At 51.9% G+C, this 24,703-nt stretch overlaps 7 protein-coding genes across 7 annotated transcripts; 4 read left to right on the top strand and 3 right to left on the bottom strand.

The window, feature by feature from the left end:
• Positions 1-609: 609 nt before the first annotated feature.
• Positions 610-1,428, top strand: MRS44_013482 (uncharacterized protein; the record flags this gene model as incomplete). Its single annotated transcript, XM_065616954.1, has 1 exon — positions 610-1,428. The coding sequence occupies one exon, from the start codon at positions 610-612 to the stop codon at positions 1,426-1,428; it is 819 nt and encodes a 272-aa protein (XP_065473026.1).
• Positions 1,429-2,823: 1,395 nt separating this feature from the next.
• Positions 2,824-4,416, top strand: MRS44_013481 (uncharacterized protein; the record flags this gene model as incomplete). Its single annotated transcript, XM_065616953.1, has 1 exon — positions 2,824-4,416. The coding sequence occupies one exon, from the start codon at positions 2,824-2,826 to the stop codon at positions 4,414-4,416; it is 1,593 nt and encodes a 530-aa protein (XP_065473025.1).
• A 2,512-nt stretch (positions 4,417-6,928) lies between these two features.
• On the top strand, positions 6,929-7,896 carry MRS44_013480 (uncharacterized protein; the record flags this gene model as incomplete). Its single annotated transcript, XM_065616952.1, has 2 exons — positions 6,929-7,746; positions 7,848-7,896. 2 exons carry the CDS (start codon positions 6,929-6,931, stop codon positions 7,894-7,896), a joined length of 867 nt encoding a protein of 288 aa, XP_065473024.1.
• A 2,642-nt stretch (positions 7,897-10,538) lies between these two features.
• MRS44_013479 (uncharacterized protein) lies at positions 10,539-11,702 on the bottom strand (the record flags this gene model as incomplete). Its single annotated transcript, XM_065616951.1, has 1 exon — positions 10,539-11,702. The coding sequence occupies one exon, from the start codon at positions 11,700-11,702 to the stop codon at positions 10,539-10,541; it is 1,164 nt and encodes a 387-aa protein (XP_065473023.1).
• Positions 11,703-15,188: 3,486 nt separating this feature from the next.
• On the top strand, positions 15,189-16,499 carry MRS44_013478 (uncharacterized protein; the record flags this gene model as incomplete). Its single annotated transcript, XM_065616950.1, has 4 exons — positions 15,189-15,278; positions 15,330-15,772; positions 15,836-15,844; positions 15,905-16,499. 4 exons carry the CDS (start codon positions 15,189-15,191, stop codon positions 16,497-16,499), a joined length of 1,137 nt encoding a protein of 378 aa, XP_065473022.1.
• Positions 16,500-18,373: 1,874 nt separating this feature from the next.
• Positions 18,374-19,059, bottom strand: MRS44_013477 (uncharacterized protein; the record flags this gene model as incomplete). Its single annotated transcript, XM_065616949.1, has 3 exons — positions 18,374-18,414; positions 18,476-18,905; positions 19,045-19,059. 3 exons carry the CDS (start codon positions 19,057-19,059, stop codon positions 18,374-18,376), a joined length of 486 nt encoding a protein of 161 aa, XP_065473021.1.
• A 2,037-nt stretch (positions 19,060-21,096) lies between these two features.
• MRS44_013476 (uncharacterized protein) lies at positions 21,097-23,854 on the bottom strand (the record flags this gene model as incomplete). The annotated part of the gene is made up of 6 exons (XM_065616948.1): positions 21,097-21,378; positions 21,425-21,757; positions 21,812-22,235; positions 22,805-23,173; positions 23,217-23,588; positions 23,634-23,854. The coding sequence occupies 6 exons, from the start codon at positions 23,852-23,854 to the stop codon at positions 21,097-21,099; spliced, it is 2,001 nt and encodes a 666-aa protein (XP_065473020.1).
• Between the last annotated feature and the right edge of the window lie 849 nt (positions 23,855-24,703).

The following is a 24,703-nucleotide window of genomic DNA, read 5'->3' as shown; positions in this document are numbered from 1 at the left end:
CTTGGAGGAAGGATCCCCTCAACATCCGTGATTGCCAGGGCCCATCTCCGAGCATCGATGAAGTGGCGTCGGTCCGCGGATGAGACTCTCCACCCGGAGGCGGGGGCCACCTGGGATCGCCTGGGTGCGTGTCTGTCAATCCTACCTGACACACCGGGGTGGGCTTGCTGCTGGTGGATGCAATTCCATCCTGGCGTTGATCAATCATGAACCCCCTCCTGGGAGATTCTCGACACTGTGTTGGACACTGTGTTGACCACCCCAGGCGAAAGGGTCTAATGGTGGACTTGCATGGGTGAACGCACGGTCGGACTAATGCAGGTTCCAATTTTATGCTTCCTTCTGGCCCGAGGAGCTGAACGACCATCTCGACAGAGGTCATCATGCTTGCTTTTCGTGTGCGACATCCCCTCCGCCGTGCACCAGCCGGAATGGGAATGCCGGGTTTGGTAACCATGTCCCAATTGCCTACGCACTCTGGCTTACATCAGCACCCAGCGTGCTTCCAGATGGCAAACACTCGAAGCACAAATTTGAGCCACCTCTCCTCTCTGCACCATCTAGCCTCCCACGCACGCCACGAGGTCCCTATTTATCACCAGAACTACGATGACCAGCACCAGACGCACCCGCCGTAGGATTGTAACACAATCTCGCGGACGATCATCGAGGTGCACAAGAAAGTCGGTCCTTCTCCAGCCTCCCCTTCGCAGCGATCGCCAGGTCCGAAGTTCAACGACACCGAACCGGCCATCGCCTCTTACTCTCGGCCGTAAAGAAAATCGGCTATTGCTAGAGACTCTGAACGTCCACCAATTCATCTTCCCGTTTCCCATCAGCCCCAAAAACGATGTCGAAAACCTTAAGCAGTGGGGCGTGCTGGAATATATCTCGATGCTAGTCGTGGACGTTGAGAATAGCCTGGACTCGTCTTCGAGACATACACTCACACGTCAGCAGCGTGACTCGAGATCTGAACTCCCGCTTCAGCAGCGCGTCGAGCGCATCCAGAATCGCTGCGGCCTGATTGAATGCCCGCAGCATGAGCGACCGGACCTCACAGATTCACAAGCACTTGATGTGTTGCAGCAGGACGGCAGTCTTGGCGCCGACTATGAGAGTATTATCGCCGACTACGAGAACCGGAGCCCTGACGGCCCCCCTCCCATCAGTGCGTCGGTCTTCGCCTCCAGAGCATTCGGTGGTCTGCGCTATAAGCTCCCACCTGATGTAAGCCGCGAAGAACCATGCCTACCTCTCCTCATCCCAGTCTACCGTGAGCATCAAGGGCGCCTTAAATCCTATTACAAATGGGAAAATCGGAGCCTCTTCCGTGCCTATGACTCAATTTCGTCTCGGAACTCCGACCAAGTCAGCGCTCCTGAGGTACAAGCCTTGCACGCCCCAGCTTGCGTGCCTCAGCTCTGACGCGCCGAAAGATGTTTTGTATCGGTTACAGGATGTCTTGAATGGATTTGGTATGAGGTAAACGGCCAGCGAGGCATAGGTCTAGCTGTTTACGGGCAGATTTTTATGGATGCTGCCTCGTTATACAGGCGTCAGGTGTTGAAGTGTTGGCTGGTTAGAATAGTTACTTTTTCAATGTTCGACGAAATGACCTTACCCTGTAGTCCCGCTCCGGGGAGCTGCTTCCATACCAGAGATGACACCGCCTAGCTACCTGCACCCTTTGGTATTCTTTCTGCGGCGCTGAGATACAGTCAACAGAGTCGGCACACGAAATATCCGTTTGTTATACGAGTCCCTTCTAGTCACGAGCTTGCCACAGTTGCCTTTGACTTGCCACCCGGTTATGCGGCATCAAGGTCTTCATTCCGTTGTTCTCCGTCCCCGCATTCATCCTCTCCAATTTGGCTCTGTTTTCAGACCACAAAAGAGGCTCTTTGGACCACTCCGGAACGGCAAGTGAGGCCGACACTTTCGGAGAGGAAGATCGGTTTTTATGAAGGTATTGACGGCAGCGGAGCCTGAATGACGGCAGTGCGGTTCTGCGTGGAGTTTGGGTTGTGGTTTTGTTGGTGACCAGATCCAGTCACAGCCGAACACGACACGGACAAGCCATCAGCCTAGGTCACACCAAAAGAGAGGGTGGGGCCGGGGCATGGTCGGGAAGACAACTCGCAGGCGGGGAAGTTCAGGCGCCCCCTTCACGATCAAAGCCTGTATCACTGGCCTCCACACCCCCTCAAGCGAGAGCCTGGTGGCCTGCTCGAGCTTTGAGTCAAGACTGAGATATCAGTGGGGCCTGGTTCTACTTTCGAGGCCCGAACTTGCAGCCTGATGCCACCGGTGTGGAGCTGAGGGTTATCTTGCAGATGGATGAGGCTCTGCGATGAGGCTCTGCTCAACTCCTTCCTGTTATAATGTGCTCCAGCCAACAATTATGAACAGCTTTGTGCCATCAACGGCGACCATATTTTGCAGTCGTTCAAAGACCTTCTTTCACCTATCCGTCCCAGCTCCAGCACCGTCATGAGCATCTTCCACCTTCCAAGCGAGATGTTAGTCCTCATCATTGAGAATGCTGATATAGATAGCATATTCAATCTCGGTCTGACCTGTTCCCGCCTTAATCAATATATCCACCAAGATAAACAGATCGGCCGCATTGCACTCAATGTGTGTCCCTCCCATATACACCTCCAATCTATAGGTCTGCTGATGACAGCTTAGAAGGCCAGCTACTCGACCGAGGCTATAGTGGCGAACACAACGAAGGAATTTGCAAGGGGCTTCAGACAACTGGCTAAGCGGCGAATGGCTGTCCGCTCTGCCGAGCCTTGGACGGTGGCCATCATCGCTATGGCAGAACGCTTCATCTATACGGATGGATATCTATGCTACACAATCAAGGAGCATCTGCGTATTCTCAACATACGTCAGACTCGTGCGATGGAGCTTGTGGTCAACACCCAGCTACTTATGCGTTGTGCGGTCCGCGACTTCAATCGATCTGCGCCGTATACCTTTGAGCCCCTTTACTGCGCCAAAGGCATCCTCTCGTGCCTAGCTACCCAGGTCGACGGCCAATACACATGCTGCTGGCTCATCATCTTTGAGGCGAAGGATAATCTCAAATGGGTGGTCGTGAAGGGGATATCTCCGGAGCATCAGATCTTGATCCGGAACAACAAGGAGTACTTGTTCTGCATCACCAAATCCCACGCCGGAATCGATGGCTCCAGAAGATGGGGTCTCAAGCGGCTTGACCTGAGGACACGCCGGTGGTCGGATGGTCAAATCATCCTATGGGACTTTGACGGCTCTAAAGCAGGGGAGGACATCTGCTTCGAGATCATCGACCACTATTTCTACTGTGTCTCGATCGGACAGAGACACCAGGCAGACTATGAATTACAAGACCGCACTTACCAGGTCGTGCGGTTTCCCGTGAAGGAAGCAACACTTGAAAGCTTCGAGAAGCCTCCAAAACGTCACCTTTGGCGGTGCCATGATTCAGAGGGCATCATCGACAAGCGTTGGACTTCCCTGCAACTCATAAAGGACGAGAACACGGGAGACATCTTCATCGTCGAGATACGTCAAGAATGGCACCTAGGGAGTGCTGGAAAGCAGCGGACGTGCTACAAGAAGCGACTCGAGTTCGGTCAAGGCCATGAGAGTTCCGGAGAGCCAATCTCTAACAGAAACTCCCCCGCCGATCCGGAGTGGGAATGCAAAGAAGACTCCCAGATACGCCACTTTGAGAACATCCACGTCGGCGACAATCAAAGCGATGCCACTATCTACACCCTTTCACAGTGTCCACTCCATACCTATAACCCATCTTGCGACGCATTTGTGGATCTTGTAGGCGAAGAAAACAGCACCGGACATTTTTTGCAACTCAGAGTACGCCCCAAAGTGGAGATTGTGGAGCAGGACCAAACAGTAAAGCTGTGGCCAGAGAAACCAAGTCCTTCTCGACCCGATGACGCCTTGGCTCAGCTTCATGAGATCATCAACCCATCACAGAGTGCTGGCGACGTTGAATGGACTATGGATGAGCGAATTCTCGTATACTCACATAAACCAGCGCTTGGTCAACCGCCTGGTCAACTGAGGCCCATCACTCTGATGTCATTTGATTCCAGCCTCCGGTTCCCCGGGTTTCCGAAACATCCCTCCCGCACCACAAACGCAGACCGTGTAAGAGTAGTACAGCCCGGGAAACCTGAGCTCTCGCAGGAGTCTGCCTGCAGTGGCCCAGGCGACCTTGCGTTACCACCACCGCCTGGCAGCTCGGGCAAGTGGCTGCCCTCTAGGTGTGGAGATGAGAGCATCTCATATTTCATCACGTCGCGCCCTCCGCTTTATCAGACAATGAGCATGGGAGATGGCACTCAACACGGCTTTGACATGTCACATGACAATAGAACTGCTGGTATTACTTAGGCGCCATAGACATCGTTGGCGTCGCGTTCCCTGATTCGGCTACCTCAAAAGCTCTGTGGCGTTTGTGGCATGGTTTTGAATCAGACGGCTCAATATCGTGGGAAGATGATATTTCCTTGATTTGGCTACCATCATCGTTACCGCCGTCACCTTCTTCATCTCCTTCCATCGTATTGTTTTGGAGCTACTCGTCTTGTCAACACCGCTGTCCAGCATGGACTTGTCCCACTCCAGCAACTTGTGTGTATCCAATCTTCAATGTATATGCCATCTAAGAAACTGATTAGCCTAGACTCGTTCCACAAAGTCCCTTCACTTGATCGTTCCTCACGATCCAGAACGTCAGATATCACTCCACTCATATCCTAAACCGTGCACACCGACAGGAGCCACTCAAGACACGGGCTCCTAAAATGATTTGGAACATATGCAGTACACCTGCGGCCAATTCGTTATGTAGAACCTAGCTTGACTATCAACACAACTCGGCCACAGAAGCTTCATTGCCCGTTGTCAGACGTGGCACTATTTTCTAAGAACGACAGTTACTTTCAGCTATCAACATTAAACTAGGGCATCTGGCTTGTCCCCCAAAGAACACCGACCATCACATAAGCCCTGGTCTTGAATACACTCAACATTCGATGCAAACCATATGCCACGAGAACTCCAGCTGTTGGACACACCAAATTCAGAGGTAGTTTCGTGAAATCCGCGAGTGCAAGTTGAATAGTTGACGCAAAGTAAACACTAATCGTCTGAGTAAGGCCGACCCCTGCATTCTCAAGATTGCCACAAACCGTCTTATCCCCTTCCTTCAGGGACCAAGTAGGTGAAATGTTTCAAAAATGTCCACAACTTCTCCAATAGCTCAGTTCTACCGAACATTCGCCACAAAAGTTGATGGAGTCGATACCCCAGCGTTCTGAGACATAACCCACCTTGTCGAAGTATCCTGCAGGGTTTGTTTGGGCGGCAATTCGGAGCCACGTCTACCGGTGGGTGGATTGACGAAAGCTCCGTACACCGATGCCGGGAGCTCGAGGACTTGGCTCGTTCGGCAGCGTTTTAATGGTCGTTCGCCTGGTGAACTCCCGCCTCCATAGTTTTGTGGCCTTGCCGCCAAGCTATCCATTCTTACAGTCGTCTTGCTCGTCTGGGACGGGAAATCCGACGCTTGGGCCCAATAGGTTAGCCATTGCGCGTGCATGATGAGGTCCCGATGTGAGTTTTGTTCCTCTTCCATAATCTTCACACGCTCTCTCATTTCTCTCACCTCCGTCCGAAGCTGTTTCACCTCCGTCCGAAGCTGTTTCGCTTCCTCAGACAGCTCATTCTGTTGCCTTTTCTTCTTCTCTCGATGCCTCTGTGATGCTGCAGCATTTCGGTCCCTCTTTTCTTTCATCTTCGAGTTTTGGACATCGACCGGGACGGATATTCGATCATCACTTCCTGGGAGGATCATGAAATATTGTCCTTTAGGTGCATTAAAAAGTCCCTCGTGCCAGGGCGGTACTGCCTTTCCCGATGTAGACGTGCCTAGGTATGGCTGCATACCCGGGAGATGTGCGGATGGATCTTGCATCTCCTGGACATTTTGTGTTGGAGATCACAAGTGTGAGGCGACCAAGTCGGTGGCAAGGTGTGGAAGAAGGAGGAACATTCTACAAGAAATCGTGCCTGTACATAAATAGTGGTCCCCCTACTTCACTTTGAGACAAGAATTAAGCAATTAGCATCTTCTCATTTCAACATTTTGGGGCGAGACAGCAGCATATGGTGGATGGATGTGCGCCTCAGGAAACGCCACGGAAGGCTGGGAGTGCGATCTTGCAGCAGTCGAAGTTGGTGAAGAAAAGCCCTCAGTAGCATCAATGCCAGGCCGGGAGCCCATCGAATGTTGCCTCGTGTTTTTTAGAGTTTCGTACCTACGCGAAGGCTCTGTCGAAAAGGCCCCATTTGATCGTTAGCTGACGTGATCAAGTAGTAAAGACTTGGAACTTACATGCGTTGTTCAGGGTTTGGTTTTCGCCTTGGATCATCGATAGCGGGGAATGGGAAGTTCATGGATTGGGAGCTGTTCGCCAACGAAGAGCCACCGGGGGAGGGCATGCAACCAACTCTCGTTGTTGGAGGGATTGTTGGCATAACGTACATGATAAGTGAGTGAACCATCCAAGTGAGTGAACCACTTTTCCCTCCTACACCTAACCTTCCAATTGATCAATTGATTTATCAACCACTAGACATGTCTGACCCAAATTATGAGGCTAGAATGCTTCTTGCACTTCAGGCCCTTCAAAATAATCATAGATTGAGCCTCCGACGCGCTGCAGGTATATATAAGGTTAATCGCATAACCTTACGTCGCCGACAGAATGGCATTCAATCAAGACGCGATTCTATACCAAAGTCACGTCGACTATCTGATCTAGAGGAACAGATCATTATTCAGTTCATTCTCGACCTAGATTCGCGAGGATTTCCCCCGCGACAGCGTTTTGTTGAAGAAATGGCCAACCGACTGCTCGCCGACCGCGACGCGCCACCCGTCGGCAAGCGCTGGGCTCATAACTTCGTTACGCGACACCACGAGCTTAGGACGCGTTTTTTTCGTAAATACGACTACCAGAGAGCTAAATGCGAAGATCCAACTATTATTCGCAATTGGTTTAGGCTCGTGGCGAATACAATCGCGAAGTATGGCATCCGATCAGATGATATCTGGAACTTTGATGAGACCGGCTTTATGATGGGCATAATTCAGAGCGGAATGGTCGTCACAGGCACAGATAGGCGTGGAAAGCCAAAATCAGTGCAGCCTGGAAACCGGGAATGGATTACGGTCATTCAGGCGATCAATGCGGAAGGCTGGGCGATCCAGCCGTTTATCATCGGTGCGGGCCAATATCACCTCGCCAATTGGTACCAAGAAAGCAACCTCCCGGGCGATTGGGCTATTGCAACGAGCCAAAATGGTTGGACCGATAACGACATCGGTCTCGAGTGGCTAAAGCACTTTGACCGGTGTACAAGCAACCGATCAGTTGGTTCCTATCGTCTTTTGATCCTCGACGGCCACGAAAGTCACCACTCCGTCGACTTTGAGAGATATTGTGAGGAAAAGAAGATTATTACGCTTTGTATGCCGCCTCATTCGTCTCATCTACTTCAGCCTCTTGACGTCGGGTACTTTAACCTGCTTAAGCAGGCTTATGGTCGAGAAATAGAGCATTTGATCAGATGCTCTATAACCCATATTTCTAAGACCGAGTTCTTTCCAGCCTTCTACGCCGCGCATCAGGCTACTATGACAGAAAGAAACATCAGGTCAGCCTTTAGAGGAGCTGGGCTTGTCCCTCTTGACCCAGAAAGTATAGTCTCAAAGCTTGATGTGCAGCTACGGACTCCAACGCCTGCCGAGGAGGTAGTCAGCCCTACGACCCCTTGGGTCTCAAAGACCCCAAAGACCGTGCTTGAGGCCGGATCTCAGTCTGAATACCTCGAAAGACGAATCAGGAGGCATCATAGTAGCTCTCCAGAGTCAATTATTGCAGCTATGAAGTCTCTTGAGAAAGGGACAAAGGCAGTTATGCATAAGGTTGCCTTACTGGTTGCTGAAAACCAAGACCTTCGGCAGGCAAATGAGATACTAAGCCGGCGCCGGAGGGCCAAAAGGACTAGACTACAGAAAGGAGGGGTAATGATAGTAGATCAAGCAAGGCAAGCAATTGATCAGATGGATGTAGATGCGCAGGTAGCTGCGGAATCGTCGAGAAGTGGTGGTCGGGGAAGGTCGGTCGGGCCGGGCGTTCGGCGATGTGGTGTATGCGGCAAGCCCGGGCATAATGTAAGAACATGTCAGGTAGTGATTGAGACGTCTGGGGAAGAGTATAGTGAGTAATTTCAATTGATCAGATGCTTTGTGGTATTTTTATACTTATTTATAGTAGTAAGGGTTGAGAAAAGTGGTTCACTCACTTGGATGGTTCACTCACTTATCATGTACGTTAGGCTGACCCGGTCCGGAAAGTTGCGCAGTTGATCGTGGCTCAGATGTTGATTGCGTATTCGCGGTAGATTCTCTAAACCCGTTCGAATATGATTGGAAATTGGAGGGTTCATATTTAGAATTTCCACCAGTGGTTCCGGCGCCCTCTGAGATTCGCGTCGTGTTAAGGAGGCTCTGTAGACCAGGAAGACGGGTCTCTGTTGTGAGTGCTGTGTGTTGTTTCATGTTTCAGACAAAAAGGCACACTCAATGTAGCATGAAACTTTGTCAATATTCTTGAGGGTTAAGAGGTTGTATTTATAGATCGATGTCCCTGCTGCGCGAGATGTCCTTGAATGTTCCGCGCTGCCCTTAGCACCCCTGTCGCACATCGAAGAATAGCCCCCCTGTGATTCAGCATGAAGATTTTCCTGCTGACACTAACGAGCGGCTTCACAGTTCCGGCGAGGAAAAGCAAGCAATCAAATAACCCACAACGACTGCATTAGCGTGCTGATTCTGCTCTTTCGTACCCTTCTCATCCCGACCCCCACGATTCCATGCCCTGGGTTCGAGCCGACACAGTGTCTGGCCAGGCCACCATATGCGGCGAGGTGTAGCAATTCCGAGCTTGGATCCATCAGGTGTCATGCGTCGCGACCGGGATGGCAATGCTTATCGCCGGTCCAACAGCTTCAAGATCGAATGGCGTTCTTAATGTCAGCCGATTATCAATGAACTGAAGCTCGGCCGGATCAAGCAAAGCGTGAAGCGATACCGCCCACACCGGCAACCTGTGTGTCGGCTCATGTGCCTGGAAAGGGGTGGGATACTCAGGCGAGTCTGGTACCCTACTCTGAGCCTTGCTCCATCTTCCCTTCCCATTTGCCTTTGCACCGGGATAGTCTTGTAATAGGCCAATGGAACACTGGACTACTCTCTTCCTTGTATCGCCATCTGGGAATTTGGCTTTTGATAATGATAAACAATCGCACTGCGACTGCCTATTCATCACACTCCCTGTTGGCTTGTCATCATCTACCCTAGCTGACCCGTAGATGGCGCGACTCTGCTAAGATAGCGCTGATGCGGATGGTGTTAAACCAGCAAGTGGCAAACCATGTTAAGTTGGCTCGCGCTGTTCTCTCCCGCTCCACTACATGCCTCGCGGCGACGTTGGGTCAACGCACATGTACGTGCAGGGGTCATACTCCTACTTTGGACGCGACTGTTCCGGGAAAGGAATCAAATGAAGCGCGTGTGCCGCTCATTTGCATCGACGATGTGACCGCGGTGGCTCGGCATTGGAGGCAATGACTCGTTGTAGCCCGCAAGCCCCCTGGTCCCAACCCCAAGGGGACATCACTGCGGGACCACCGACCCAGGCGGAACATGAACCGCAGTCAAGTAGAAAATGAGGAGTGGGCTCTCTCGGCACGTCATATCTGTGTCTTTTCTCCGGTTGGAGAAACAAGGGTCCGCCAAAAGCGCCTGCAGCTGCTTCGTACTGCAAGTCATACGGCTGGCAAGCAACGACGTGCACCACTGCAGGGGAGCCCAGTTCAAAACTCGCGAGAGTATGGCGCCGTGCACAAAGGACTCTGCCCAGCTGAACTGGCTGTCCGCTTTGGTGCTGGCGGTATCACACAACCACGAAGAGGCCTAGAAGACCAATGTGCTTGTCGCTGTGATCTCATGCATCTTTTGCCATTTATGAGCGTGTAGGAAGCTTCAATGATTGCGCTAGGCGCTATGGGTGAATCTACCCTCGTCCAACACATATACAAGACAGGATACAAGATGAATCATCGCCCACTAGACGAAGAAATTGCCGCGGCAATTTACGATTGAATAGATACTTTTAAATTCAGGGGCAGGAAGAAAGGATGGGAAGTAGTAAAGATGAAAACACGCCGCAGCTCCAAAGCCACCTGGTGTCAGAGTTTCCAACACAGCTGGATGCGCTCGGCACCCTATCCAGAGCAGTATTCCAAAAGAATGAACAATTTATCCATCAACACCACTCAAACAATCTGACCGAAAGGGAATAATTAGATACAGGTACTGTACATGGGTTCAATAGTCACGAAGAAGAGTCTCTCGCGGCACCTCGACAGCTGTTGCAAATCCGCTATGGTCCACGGTTTCGCATCGACCGCGTCGATCGATATTGTAGCCTGGGTATCTCCATGTCGATGCCCTCGTCGGCCTCCATGATATCTGGATCCACCACTATCGGCGCTGAGAGGTCCATCTCAACTGGCTCGACAGCTTCTATCTTACGGGGCTCTTCCTCGCCAGACTCCAGCTTGATCTTCTTGGCAGGTGTCGGGCTGCCTTCCTTGAGGCCGACGCTCATATCCCGGCGCATGCTGATGGGCCTTCTCGTGCGAACCTTGCTCACCTCACCCGTCTCCTTTGCTAGCTCAGGCTCTTCACGTTGCACACGCTCCATCTCCTTATTGGCCATCTCCAGGACCTCGGTGAGTCGTTTCCGGGCCTTGGAGATCTCGTCGTTGCAGTCTCCGTCGCGGAGGAACTGGTGGGCGCCATGCTCGCACTTGCTTTGCACAAACTCAAGACCCTTATCCAGGTTGTCGTATACATCGGGTGGTCCATTGTTGGGACCGTTTCGGGATATTGACATGGGACCGAATCGTCTGCTGCTCATATATCGCAATGAGGGGAGCTCGTCCTCGCCATTGCTTCCATCCTCTGACACATCCTGCTCAGCGAGCTTCTTGATCTGGGCAACTCGGGCGGCCATCTTGGCCTTGCGCATCAGGTTTCGGCTTGATGAGACAAACCTCACAAGCTCGTCAAAGAATCTTTGTACATAGCTGTCATAAAACACAATGATCAAGCTGCGTGTTCTATATGCTTGAGGGGCATCTTCGTTCGACATCATGGACGGTGACTTGGGCTTCTTCTTGACCTGGGCTCGTGCTCGGGTACGCGCTGCCCTGATGATTTCTTGCTGCCGCTGGATGGATTCGGGGCTCGGTGTGTGCTTCGGAGGCTCTGCGTGGGTTTCTGAGGGCTGCTCCGCGTTGGTAGGGTCTTCGAGAATGGCATCCCCAGCGGGGGGTTCGGCATGAACTATAGGAGGGTCATCCTTGGGCTTGAGAGATTCAGTCGATCCCTTGTTCCGGAGGGACTTTGTCTCTGCATTCTTGCCCTCGGCAGCAGCGATGGCGGCCAGTTCGGCCTGACGACGATCTATCTGGCCGCTGAGGTTGTCAAGACGCTTGAGCCAGTCTGGGACGTTTGTGGAAAGGTTCTTCAGTGCATCCATTATGGTGCTCGGGAGGGACAGAGCTTGCGCTCGCGATTCGTACTGGGAGTGAAAGAAAAGATATCAATGATCGCAAAGGGTTAAAGATAATGGGACGTGCTCGGTAATGGTGATAGTAATAAGTTGGAAAAGGACTGGCGACTCTGAAATAAAAGCTGGCGTAGAGCGTCGACTGTTGATGGAGGGACAGGGAATATTTGGAAGCGCGTCAGCAGGCCGGCCCCCAACCACAAGCACCTGTGCCGCGGCCCTTTCGCGAACTGTTTGCTTTTTGGGTCTCCGCAATCCTCTGACTTCCGCGGGACCGTGGCCCCATGCCGGGGCCCACTCCGTTGATACCTTTCTACTCCTGGCGCGACCAGTGGGCACGGCAAGGATGGGTGGTAGAGAAGCACTGGCGAGGTGTGGTGAGACCTGGCGATCTCAGCCAGATCTGCGTGGCCTAGAATGGCCAGAGCTGTGGAGGCTACACTAAAAGACGTTAGTTGAAACCAAGGGAAATCTTTCACGCTCCAGCGCGCAATCATGTGATATGTCATGGTACAGGGGTGGCATGGACATGACCATTGACCATTGAACTGGGCAATCATCGCCAGAGCCCCGGGCCACCGTCCTCTAAGAATTGACAGATGCCTCACCTCTAATGTACCTGAAGCCTCGGCCTTCCACGTTCCCCGAGATCGCTACGCCGATGCGGTTCGTTGTGCCGTGGTAGTTGTGGCCCAGTCCATGGCAGCTGGTACCTACATCACCAATACGGACCCGACACGGCGCATAGAACTGCCAGAGCAAGTGAATGACTGTTCAGATCGTTGTATGAGGCGTGTTAGGGGAGGTTATTCAGTTTGGCATGAATGAAGCCCCGATCCGGTCCACCGTGGTCCACCCGCGCCCTGTGATCCCCTGATTCTGCCAGTGTATAGCGCTGAAAAAACATTTCGACCATGTACTCCAGGGGTTCGGCGTGCGAATGCAAGAGGTGAGTCTCGTGTTTCGCTTCATTCTTCCCCCCGCCCTGGATTGATCGCCACGAACGGGGATGGGCGACGTTGGAGTTCAGTACTGCGTCCCGACTCGCCCACCCTCAAGCAAATCCACTGCGGCAACACAGAAATCAGGCCTACAGCTGATGAAGCTCTCAGTACTCAAGTTGATCAGCCAGCCACTGTATCTTCTCGCCTTATGCTTTCCAAGTTGGGTGTCGGCGCGTCGGCAGGCTGCCTTCTCGGGCCTATCAACCGTGGACGGTGGTCAGCTTGGCCTTTTCGCCTGTGTGGTAAGCGGATATGAAAAGTGGATCGGTAGTTCCTGGTGGGGTAAGCAGTTGATTCGCTCGCAGATGCAAAATAAGTACTCTGTAGTCGTCGGTCTTTCCTTGCCGGGGAGGGGGTGAGACACCCCTGCATGCCGAACCCCCCCGTGCCCCGCCAAGACAAGAACGGCACAACCAGAGAAGGATCACTTGTTGCTGCCGACTCTGCAGCCCTTTTCGAACGGGAAAGGCCTCAACCCTACGGTGCATAATACGTATTACTCGCTCGTGTGGCGAGCCACTGCTTGAACTTAGGCTAGAGGCCTAAATTCATGTCAAGTTTCCATTTGTCAAGAACTGGACCAACATCCTTTCCTGTTGGTTTCTTCCCCCAATAGCCCCGATGTGCGCACCATGCCTGGTATGCCTTGGTTTCAGACATGCAGATTCACTACCACTGTGCGTTGAACACGGCCAGATCCGTTGGAAGCACCGCTGATGGCAAATAGCCCGAATGCTTCCACAAAGCGCTGGTATGAGGGTCTGAATCTGGCCCATCTATCTGTTTGGAGAGAAGAGCAGAGTACCTGTCTTCCGATGCCCAGGCAAGACTTCTTTCAGCTATTTAACAGTCACTTGTAGAGCGGCAGGACAGCGTCTGGCGTCGTCACTGCTTGGCCGTTGGTCTGGGACAGGCTCGCACCTGTCGGCCCTCATGTCACCAATCCAGCTCACTGATGTAAACCCTCAGCCAGCACACTGTAAGCAGTGAAATCACTACTGTATGGCCCTGCAGCCTCGATCTTTCCAGGGCGTCTTATGGCTGCCCAGTCAGTGCTGGCGATCTGCTCAGTAGGAGTCATGGGAGCCGCTCATGGCATTTGGTACATCGGCAGTGAGTGCTGTACACAGTGCGCGGAGCCATCGAAGAAGCAAGGAAAGGCCGGGCAGGTCTGTGGCCGGAGTGTGGTAGGGCGAGCCTTGCCCAGGTGTGTACGAACGAGGCCCAGGCCTGTCTCATTCGGTCCATCCACGCCAAGCTCCCATCACGCTCCATCGGCATGCGTGCCAAATGCATCGCATAGCGCTAGCCATGTCTGTGTCTGGTTGTTTCAAGGGCCAGAAGCCCACAGTAAGAAACCACAGTCGCAAGACACCACTCGGGTTAGGCGAAGAGCCCACAAATGTATTGAATTCTACATTGAATAGCATACACCGATCGAAGCAGATCCACCCCATCATCACTGAGCTTCATCACGGCTCGATTTCAGCGCCATCGCTCGGTTTGGGTCTCCAGGTGAAAATAACTGGTAAGCCATACACGGCCCCTGCTGAGACGACACGTACCGCGCAGCCCCATGGGATGGTGACATACATCCCTGGCTCCCATGGCAAATAGAGCCATTCCCCGGACTCTCTAGACCTGTACTGAACGCAAGAGGCGACCTCGTACAGTGGAAGCAACACCAGGAGATCCTCAGACCCGGCGGAAAGGTCGGCTCCTGCCGAAAGCCGGAAAGGGCGCTTCACATCAACCCATACCTCTCGCTCAGCTGCTGTCTGAGCTTTATCCAAGAGAGCCTTCCCCTGGTCGAATAATCAGCAGAGACTCTGTACTTGGGTTTCTCAACGTACGTGATAATCTCGAAACTTCTGGATAAACGCACGTTGTCCCGGAGACATCACATAAAAACGCAGACCCCTCCCTTGGTCTTCCATCCACTGCAAATCACTGGGGGAGCCCAGGCTCTGCATTAACGATTTGACATGGGCATCCAGATATCCCGTCCGAACCATATCCATTTTAGATAGCGAGGAAGCGGAACCAGTTAGCAACAATGTGCGACTCAGCACTTGGTTTGAGGCGTTGGTGAGGATTCTGCCGAGTTTGCACCCCCACAAGGACTAGGCTCGATAAGATCGCGGCTAGTGAGAAGGTCTCGGGCCGCTAGATCTTCCGCTTCTCAAGTCCGACACTTGACGCTCGGACATTGCGGCTGGAGCAAGCGAAAATCTCATCTGCGCTAGTATCATCAAGACTCACCATCTGGCCCACTCACTGACACACCGATCCACTCTTTTGAGTCTTGGCAACACATCGATCCACTATTTATTCCTCATCACCAACCTCCTCTCTCCTTTTCTCTCTTTCCTCATCATTTTCAGCCTGCACAGTGCCCGCTGAAAATCCCAAAATCCACCCTCCCTCTATCACCCAACGTACCTAACCGATAATGGGTTCGGAGAATTTCACATGGGCCGGTAACACATTAGCACAAGGTGCTCTCGCCGCTCGCCAAGGGTCCAGCGACCCTGCACTCGAGGTTAGCCACGTTCCCCTGCACAAGCTGAGCTTATGCTAAGCCTTTTCCTAGGTTGTCGAGCCTTCACACCTATTGTCTCTCAGTCATGACACCAAGAGCGTAGTCAGCAAGCCCAAGTCGACCACACGCTCCCACCACTTTTACCAGGATGAACAGATTTCTCGTATGGTTGACCAATGGAGAAACTCTCCGGATGAATTTCTTGGCGATCTGCCTACGGAATGCAATGTGGCATATTGCATTTACGAGAAAATCGGACGATCGTCTCTGATCGAAATGTGTCCGGTCGATGTCGTCAGGCGTCGGGTATATATGGTCCACTATTACAGATTACGCAAGGCATTTGGGCATATTTTCATCAGCCTAGGCAACACACACTCGCTATCGCTCTTCCTACAACACTTCATGCTGCAGTCGGTGCAAGAACATGGTCTGTTCAAAGAACAGGATCTGTTCAAAAAGAATCTTGCAGCATACGGGACAGGCGGTAAAAGGTATGATGACTTGGCCACGACAACTGGGCACCCCGGGGTCTTATTCCTGCTGACAACCTTCAGTTCTACACAGTGAGTTATCTGCCCAAAACTTTCTCTACGTTTTCCGGTTAAACTAATTGTTTGGGTCAGGATAGAGTCCCGGGGTTACAGCCTCGATATCCCGGCGGCGACTGCCATCGAGAGCATTGCGCACCTAGGTGAAATGGGAAAGTATGACGAAGCTGCTGAAAAGATTTACGATGTCCTGGAGGGTTGGTGGACCAGCTGGCTCAACAGCATTAAACCTACGTCAAGTTCCCGGATGCCAGTTCTGTCTTTATTCTCCAACGAAGAGATCGCAGAGTTCATCCGTCCACCCCGGTCATGTCACAGTCAGACTGGCAGGCTGCTGTCGACTAGTACAGCAAGCTCCACGGCCCTGGAACGCACCGGCCCTATTCAGGAGACGGCTTTCACGGCCCCAGAAGCCATCGTTACAGCCGAGGACATAGACGGAATCGACAGGCAATTCAATCTCCGCAACCTCCAGCAAGTCTTTGTCTTAGTACAGGATATATCGGGCCATTGGAGATATGTTCAGGTCCGTACGTTGACTGACGTGTTGAGCAATCATGCTGCCAGGATGCAACTGCAGCCGCCTCACATCGTCTTCCCAGCTATGGCGATGCCCAGCGAAGGCACCTTCCCTAGTAACATCTTTATCAACCAGGAAAATCTCTGGTAATCCGACATTGTGTGAAGCATCATTTTGTTATTTATTTAATATTACAAACACTGAATATCCGCTCGGGTCCCTCCAACACCGGAATGCAAGGTGGATCGTTAAGTCAAGCTAGCAATGACAGTTTCTTCCACCCTCACCCGCCTTCTCTCTGTCGCTCTTTTCTTGAGATCTTTTAGAGTGTAGATTAGAAAGCCTTGCGTTGCCGTGGACGTTTAATCACGAGGCAAGTCCAAAAGTGAAGCTGAAGCGAGCCTTCAGGAACCGCCAAGGCAGACTTTAGTGACTCCCCTGGTTATTCAATATCAAGTGCGGCGTTAGTTGAGTGGCAGTTAAGAAGCATCGTATCATTCTGATCAGCCAGCGAATCTTCAGTCTTCAACTGCATCCGGATCACAAGACAAACTAGTCCTTAGGCAAGGCCGTGTCAACATATAAGCTTAATGCTGAGACGGCCATGAGGGGCCCGGAGAATACAACCACGCATGTTCCGACAGCAATAATCCGGCAGATCTTCAACTGGCTCGCACATGAACCCCCCCGCCCAAGGGGTCTTCCGATCATGAACCCACACGACACCCATCACCAGCGCGTAGTTCGAAATAGGCATGATTGAAGCAAGGGTAAAGACGATTGTCTCGACGCTCGCGTACTGAAGTACCAACGGTAAAATTATCATGACACTGCACTCAAAGAAAAGAGCGATCATTGCCCATTGGTGATGCTCAAGCCATCGACTCGTCCATGGGATCATGTCAATTGTGGGCCTAAGAGCCAAGGTCTTCTCCTATTACAGTGTTGACACGGTATCGGAAGTTGATGGGCCCGCGATACCTCTCAAACGGCGATGAGATGCAGACAAACCGTTCCCCGGATGTTGCGCAGCAGCACACCAGAGATTCCTCCCAGGTGGATCACTGCGCCGGCATGTAGAACACAGGTGACGATGAAGACAACTCGAATAGCCACCCAGGATCCAAGCCAAACACGCGGCAAGTTTGGCTTTCCGTAGACGAAAAGACTGAAGCAACCAAAAGATAGTATAGATAAGAAGGCAGCATCGGCTAGCCGAGTTAGCAGACCATGATATGATCAAAACAAATAAAATAGGGTGAAAAATGCAACGATTCCGAATCGGATGTGCTGTCTGGCGAGCATCGTACTTGAACCTCGCCTCTCGAGCCGGCACCTTGTGGATATTATGAGAGCACCGGAAAAGCCTACTGTAGCCAAATCAATCTACCCCGGTCTTCTCTACGGTCCCTCTTTCTTGGCGCTATGCTAGGCGGGTAGGACAAACGATCTGGTGGAGATGACAATTGATGAAATCAATCACAGATCAGTTGATCCATGTATTACGAGAGGGGAGCATAGGAAGCTTGGGCATGATGACGGCCATTTGAACAGTGTCAAATTGGTGATATCGGCACATCTGCTAAGCACTGTTTCTGCCCAAGAAATCGCCCGACTTGAATACAGTTAAACCTCGCTTCCTTCTGCCCACTCCTTCCCTGAGTAGGTCATAACCGTCGGCATTGACATTGCTGGCACAACTTCATTCCCTGACTGACCCCCATTCTCACTCGTTCCAGTCTGCGAAGTGGTCTGCCCCCCGCTATCTTTGCTGGATGTGCTGGATGAAGTGGATGAAGTGGTTGGGGTGGAGCTCGAGTCTTCTGGCATGGCTTGGGATGGGACATTAGAGTTTTCATAGCCTCGAGGGAAGAGCCCGCAAACCTACCTAGGTAATGGATATATCCTGGCGATGGGGAAGTGGATGACACGTCAAGTTGATAAGCAGGGCTATAGAAGAATGTCCTCGAGGTGAATGGATTGAGGTCTTGCTGTTCAACTTCCAGGAGGTGCAATCCCGCATTTTATATTCGACGAGAGTTGTCCAGTCCCAGCCGATGAGGACCTATACGGGCCAGATTAGTCGATCAAAGGCATCTATTATATACAAACTAACCGAGTCTTACTTCGCAGAGACAGTGACTGCCCGTGGGAAGGCAAAAGGGCCTGCAAATCGTGAACGACATCTCGAGATGAGACATATGAATACCCCCAAAGCTTCTGGATAATTGACTTGGCAGGATTGTCTTCAGATAGTTCTGGCCATTCGCCGTTAGATAAGGCCTCACTGACACTGTCGTCTGATATCTCGGTACGAGAGCCATATGGCACCTTCCACTCGAGGACCTCGTAGATAGCACTTCCAAGAGCAAATAATTCACGGTCCATGGTCCCGATATTGTGTTGTTGAGGTTTATCCGAGCCGGGGGGGCAGTAGCGGTCCTCGCATCCGTACCAGTCCTTCGGATAATCGCCTACTCCGTCCGAGTCGGCAAAATCACCCAGCTTGACGCGCCACTCATCAAACAGAAAGGCATTGCGAGTCGATAGGTCGCCCTAGACAATCCCGCTCTGGTGCAGATGCGCAACACCCTCGGAAAACTGGTATGCCAGATGGAGCCGAGTTGACTGGCTAGGAGGATTTGTAGAGGTATTCACAATTGTGTCTCGGAGGCTGCCAAGGTGAGACCGCTACAAGCGTAACGCCCATGCTTTCGGTGTCGGGCCTGGATCATCAGGAACGCCGGTCTCGACGCGAATACAACTGAGGATACGGCCATGCTACCCAAGAGTCTGATATATGCTTGCCTCTTTCCTGATACACTTGTCTGACTCTGCGATATCCTTGCCTGGTCCCAGGGCTTCTCGCCCCTCATACCAGACCGTTCCACCTTTCAGAACAGAAAGACTATCCTTAGCCAACCCAGTGTCGCTATCGGATCCAACAGCATAGACGACACTATTTGCTGTCTTATCTAGACGATCGTGGGAAAGTTTCTTCGCGGCTGCATACCTGGAAGGTCGTTAGGACGGCATGATCGATCTAGCGTGATCCGTGTGAATAGAAGCTTTTCAACTTACGTGGAATTCCTCGGTTTTGATTAGACTTGCGTTGTTGGTCAACGGTCGAAGAAGGAGTGGTCTCTTGGATGGGCCAACCACATGCTTCAGTAAGGACAGCTGTTTCAACAAGTGTCAAGCTCCGGAGACCTTCGCTTACTGTTGGGGGCAAGGATCACGATGAGAGTGAACGACCACAACTAGCGTCAGGCAACAGCCTGCTGTCTATGAATCGGCAGACTGAACACGGGTATAAAGAGACCGACTCTCGTCGCTCCTTTAGATAAGAGGGGGGACGCTCGTTTTAGTCCTCAATCTACACTGATTTTTTGTTCGATGTCTGCATTCACGTATCGGTGCTAGGTTGACACAAGTTTCCAATGTCTCCGTCAACTCTGTCAACTCCGTCGAGATGGAGGTTTGCCAAGAGAAGGACCTCAGAACGGAGAGCAGCCACATCAGCGACGAAGACGAAAGCGATGACGAAGATCCCCAACCGCCGGTGAAGAGACGCCGGACGAGACTTAGCTCCTCGGCTTTGGTCTCTACGTGTCGCAGGGTAGGCATGATCTTCGCGGCCTCATGAAACAACTGCGTTAGTAATCTAGCCGTATGCTTTAAGTAACTCTGCGGGATGGAATACCCCGCACAAGAGACAACTTCAGACAACAATCAATCAACACACTGCTGCTGCCCATTATTCTTTACCTGATCCTTGATCCTTTCAGCACGCTCAGTGCGACACTACGTCTCCGACGAGATCGTGCTCGTCGCCGCGGTTTCGGCTTAGACGACGTCGCCAGACCCCGCAGTCACGTGGATCGTCTTGTGGTGCCGTGCCCACTGACAACCGCCCCACCGCTGAGCCTCAACGTCCATTACGTCGTGACGTCGCGTCGGTACCACTCACCGATGCCTCTGATGACCTGGAACAGATGACGCAGAATTCAAGGAATTTCCCTTCCAAGGCGTTGCGAAGTGCACTACAATTGGTGGGGAGAGAATGTTCCATTTGGAGTTTTCGCTTCCTGGTGTCTTGGGAGACGTTAGTCTGCCGATGAGCGCGATTGATCATGGATCGCCGAATTCGGGTTCAGGTCCTAATCAGAGGCGGAGAGTGTCGAAGATATCATATCCGGGATCGAGGTCACCTGGCGATAAGTGGACGCCGGAGGAGGATAGGATGGTACGCAGCATGAAACGCGATGGCCGCTCCTGGGCTCAGATACATAGCGCCCTCCCAAATCGTTCCAAGGCCACGATTCAAGTTCGGTACTCGACAAAGTTCAAAGCTTAATTGTATCAGACTCAAGTATTCCCTAGTTGAGGACTTTATAGAGGCTGTTGGTACGGAATATTGAGGCATAGATAACTAGGAGTTGTAGTTCAATTTGTACTGAGCTTCGCCATAAGTTTTATCTAGGCTATATAAAGGGGTGGGTGATGAGAAATTACGCCCGCAGAGTCTTTCTACTACAGAACTAATTCGTCCTATTGTCAACCTTACTGTTTGCTTCGCCTGTCTTCCGGAAGCCAGATGTACTAGTCACAGCAATCAGCTGAAGAAGAGACCGTGTCTTCCTTCTTCGGGGGCGCCTTTGAAACTTAGTCTTATAAATTCTCTTGTGTATCACAATGTGAGCTGGCAAAGACGTCAAGGGGTATTCCACTCCTTCCTCTGAGTCTTCTATACGGCATCTTGAACTTTCAATTCCATCCCCAAGCTCTCCTCGCGAATGGTGGTTTGATTCTGCCCATGTGCCCAGCCATTTGAATTTGTTTGCGGTATTCGCTCATCTCCGTTCTGTGCCCTATGTCGAACCGACCCTTCTGCTAAGCTCGAAGTCGAGTTAAACGCAGCGAATGCTGCACGCGTTTCCTTCGCGGCTGAAGCATATCGACGTCGCAGGCGGAAAGTACTTATCGAGAGCATAGCAAGATCAAGTAACACAAAACCATAAGAGATGATCTACTTCGTTAGTGCCAGCCCCAAAATATTCTTCCCGTGAACTCACAAGCATCTCCGTATAGGTAGAGGCCAAGCCCGGCTCAGCTAGACGGATCCCGAACGCAACACAGGTGATCCCGAGAACTGCGACTTGCATCATCATGCAGAGAAGGAGCCTCGGTTTCTCCATTGTATCTCTCACAATTGTTCCCCACTCCCACACTAGCCAGCCACGATAAGCGCTGGCGGAAAGGACCACGACGAATATTGTCTCTGGGGCAACCCAGATACTCAAGATAGCGCCAAGAGTCAATGAACAGGCGGTGCCTAAAAGTACCCACAGGAGCAACGTAGAGAACGCATCTTGCTGAGGGTTCCTTGAGCTCCTCAACCACAGGCACTGCGCGCCTCTCAGCATACCATCCATGCGTTTTTAGGGTGCAAGTCGACTTACCTCTATTATCATACTCAAAAGAGTCGGCGTGGTACCAAAAGCAGTCGCCCAGTGGCCCCCTCGAATGAAGGTCAGAACCGCCGAGGCAGTCACAATGCAAATCCCGAAGACCGCAATTGCCACTGCGAGACACATGAAGAGTAAAGGGTGCTCCTCGACGAAGGTTGCGGATGCATCAGGCACCCGGCCCAACTTGAGGATTTGACACTGTTCGGACGGATGATCATGCTTGGAAGGACAGCCATACTTGGGCAGACGAGCCATTGAATACCGAAGCCAGCTGTGGTAGGAAACTGTGCCGAGAGTGAAAGCGAGCGGGCCAAGGAGGATATACATTGCGATCAGATGGCCATTTGTCGGATCCATGATGCATTCGTTTGCGAGCATGAAATAAGTGGTATTGAACAACGAGTCTTGTTGGCACCTGGGTTTATATAAGTCCCCCTCACTCCCAATTCATGTACTAATCCGCCCACGACGTTCCGCGAGCGACCCGGGTGTTTGCCGGACCCCCACGACCTTTTCATGTGCGCGTGGGTCTATCATTACCCCTATTGCGTCGCGCGACTACGGCATCGGACCCAAGTAGGTAAGTAGAGGATCGTTGGTCCCTTTGGTCAGGGAAACTTTAGGAGTCTGATCGCGGAAGACCAACCGGGTGGGTTGTTCCAGACGAGCAGATCACCTCTTTGCTAGAGGTCGGGATATTGACTACCGGTATCACAGTGGGCTGAGATCACGCTTGTTGGGATCAAAGGTAATGAGAATAACTAATTTGATTTGGAGAACATGCTACAGCCCATCGCCCTGCAACGAATTTTCAAACAGGGCTGTGTGATGCCATGATGCTGAGACTTCATCCATTGCTTCACTGCCTGACAACTATGGACGACCCGCCTGCCGTCCTTCCGGCAGATTTAACTCTTGGCTTGGTAATTCTCGATCCCCTGGAGTGATTCAGTGTTTGAAAAGCGGTTTCGACGGTAAACTTACCCATGTAGAGTCGGCATCTTCGTGAGCCTGTTGCCCTTCAGCCTATCCCTCACCCGATACCAAGCCCGGCTCAGGGTTGCAGGCTCATATCCTGGAAACGCCTTGCAAAGTTCGGCCATCGTATATGATTCTCGGTCGCGACTCATCCATCCTTCCAGCGTCGTCTCAATTTCTTTCATGGTAACCAGCACTGTGCTTTCTGCAGGGCCTTCACGAGAGCTAATGGTAGAACGCAACTCAGAATCGGCACTCTCAATCTCTTCTACTTCATCTCTAGACTCGCAATCGTTGGGGAGGTCTAGAATTTCAGGGCTATCACCATCAATAGGATCGCCTGGAGGGGGAAAATTCGTCTTCAACAAGTCAGGCCTACAGTGTGTTAGCTAGTGCAGAATGATAGACCAAGACAGACCTTAGTTTGAGGACGCACACCAACCCGTCAGGCCTCGTAGCATGTGAGCGACCGGCCCTGCATAGAGGCCCGCAGTATGTCAGAGGCTTTGATATCACCCGTATGTCATTTTGACCATTTGAGGCCGTAAAGATCACAGAGAAGCCTTCGTAGCCCTCTGGATCGAATATCGTCGAAAAAATATCGTTGTCGTCCGGTGAGTACGTTGGAAATTCTCGCGAAGCTTGCCCCAGAGATTTAACATCACTCTCCCTGCGAAGCTCAATCATGACTTGTTTGAAGCCTCTGGGAAACTCTGCCGTCGCTTTGCAAGATCGCTCTCCCTCCCACGTCAGCTCTGCAAAACGGCGCCAACCCGAAAATTCTATATAGCTGGATAAGAGTCAGCTATGATCGCGGTACAATGATTCGCCTTACACCTCGAAACCGGTATGCTTCACCATGAAGTTCTGTATTCTTTGCTCCTCGACGTTGAAACGGCACAGCCTGGGTTCCAGGACTTGGAGAAATCGGTCATGATCGCTTCGAATTGAGTTCACAGCGCCGTATCGTGTGATGTATGCGATGTTGTCGATTGATCGCGACGAGAAACAAGAATTGCGCTGAATCACGCAGTAATGAAACACGTTGTACTCCATTTCACGCTTTGCACTCTGACGGAGGACAAAGAGCAAGATGACGTCTAAAAGAGAAATGAGACATAGCACTGGGTTCGGTATCAATCCTTGCCGCTACAGCATCAGAAGGTTTCTTCCTGCTGCAAGTGCAAGGATAAGAAATAGCTGGAACCCGTTGCCGCCACAGCTAACTAGATTGGTGTATCTAGTGGAGCAAGGATAACATCTAAAACGCCGTTGCCCCGTCACAAGCGCCCTTTTTGGAGCACGAACGAGGCACTTGGAGGTAGGGTTCAGCTGAGTGGGACACTGGATTCGCCAAGAAAATCCCCGTCCCGAAATAGGAAGGATGTTCATCCTCCCGTGTGTGTGGTAATTTCGCTAGCTCCGCATGGTGGGTGTATGGAGAAGTAAGCTAGGATCGGAACGTGCGCTTAATTGAGTGGGAAGCCCGGCATGACTTACCAATTACCCCACCCCAAACTTGCGATTCTCTTCTCTTCCCTCGAGGGTTTTTGTGGGCAGATCGGCGTCGTATTCCAGATTTGTGGGTCAAGGACGGGGCCAATACCCGTTCCGCGAATTGCGCCGTCAGACGGGAGGCCTAGCGCATAGGCCTGAGGCAGCCACGCAGATCTATCAACATCTTGCTCCGAGGCGCGGTGGAGGCTCCGATCAGCTGAGGCATTCTTTATCGTCTGCGGCCTTTTCCGTGAGACTCCATGACCAACAGTACGATAGAGACAGACCAAGCAGCGCTCTCTCGACCGCGGCCACTGTTTGGATTCCACCCTCTGAACGCAGAATTGAAGAGACTTCGTCAGGAGGCAATAGCAGACATCGTCACTGTGCAACCACCAGAAAAAGAGT

The sequence above is a fragment of the Fusarium solani genome (genome assembly GCF_023522795.1).
Source record: "Fusarium solani strain SB1 chromosome Unknown bctg00000009, whole genome shotgun sequence".
Lineage (NCBI taxonomy): Eukaryota > Fungi > Ascomycota > Sordariomycetes > Hypocreales > Nectriaceae > Fusarium > Fusarium solani.
Note: the sequence above shows the minus strand (reverse complement) of the source record. Positions and strands in the feature narration are given on the sequence as shown.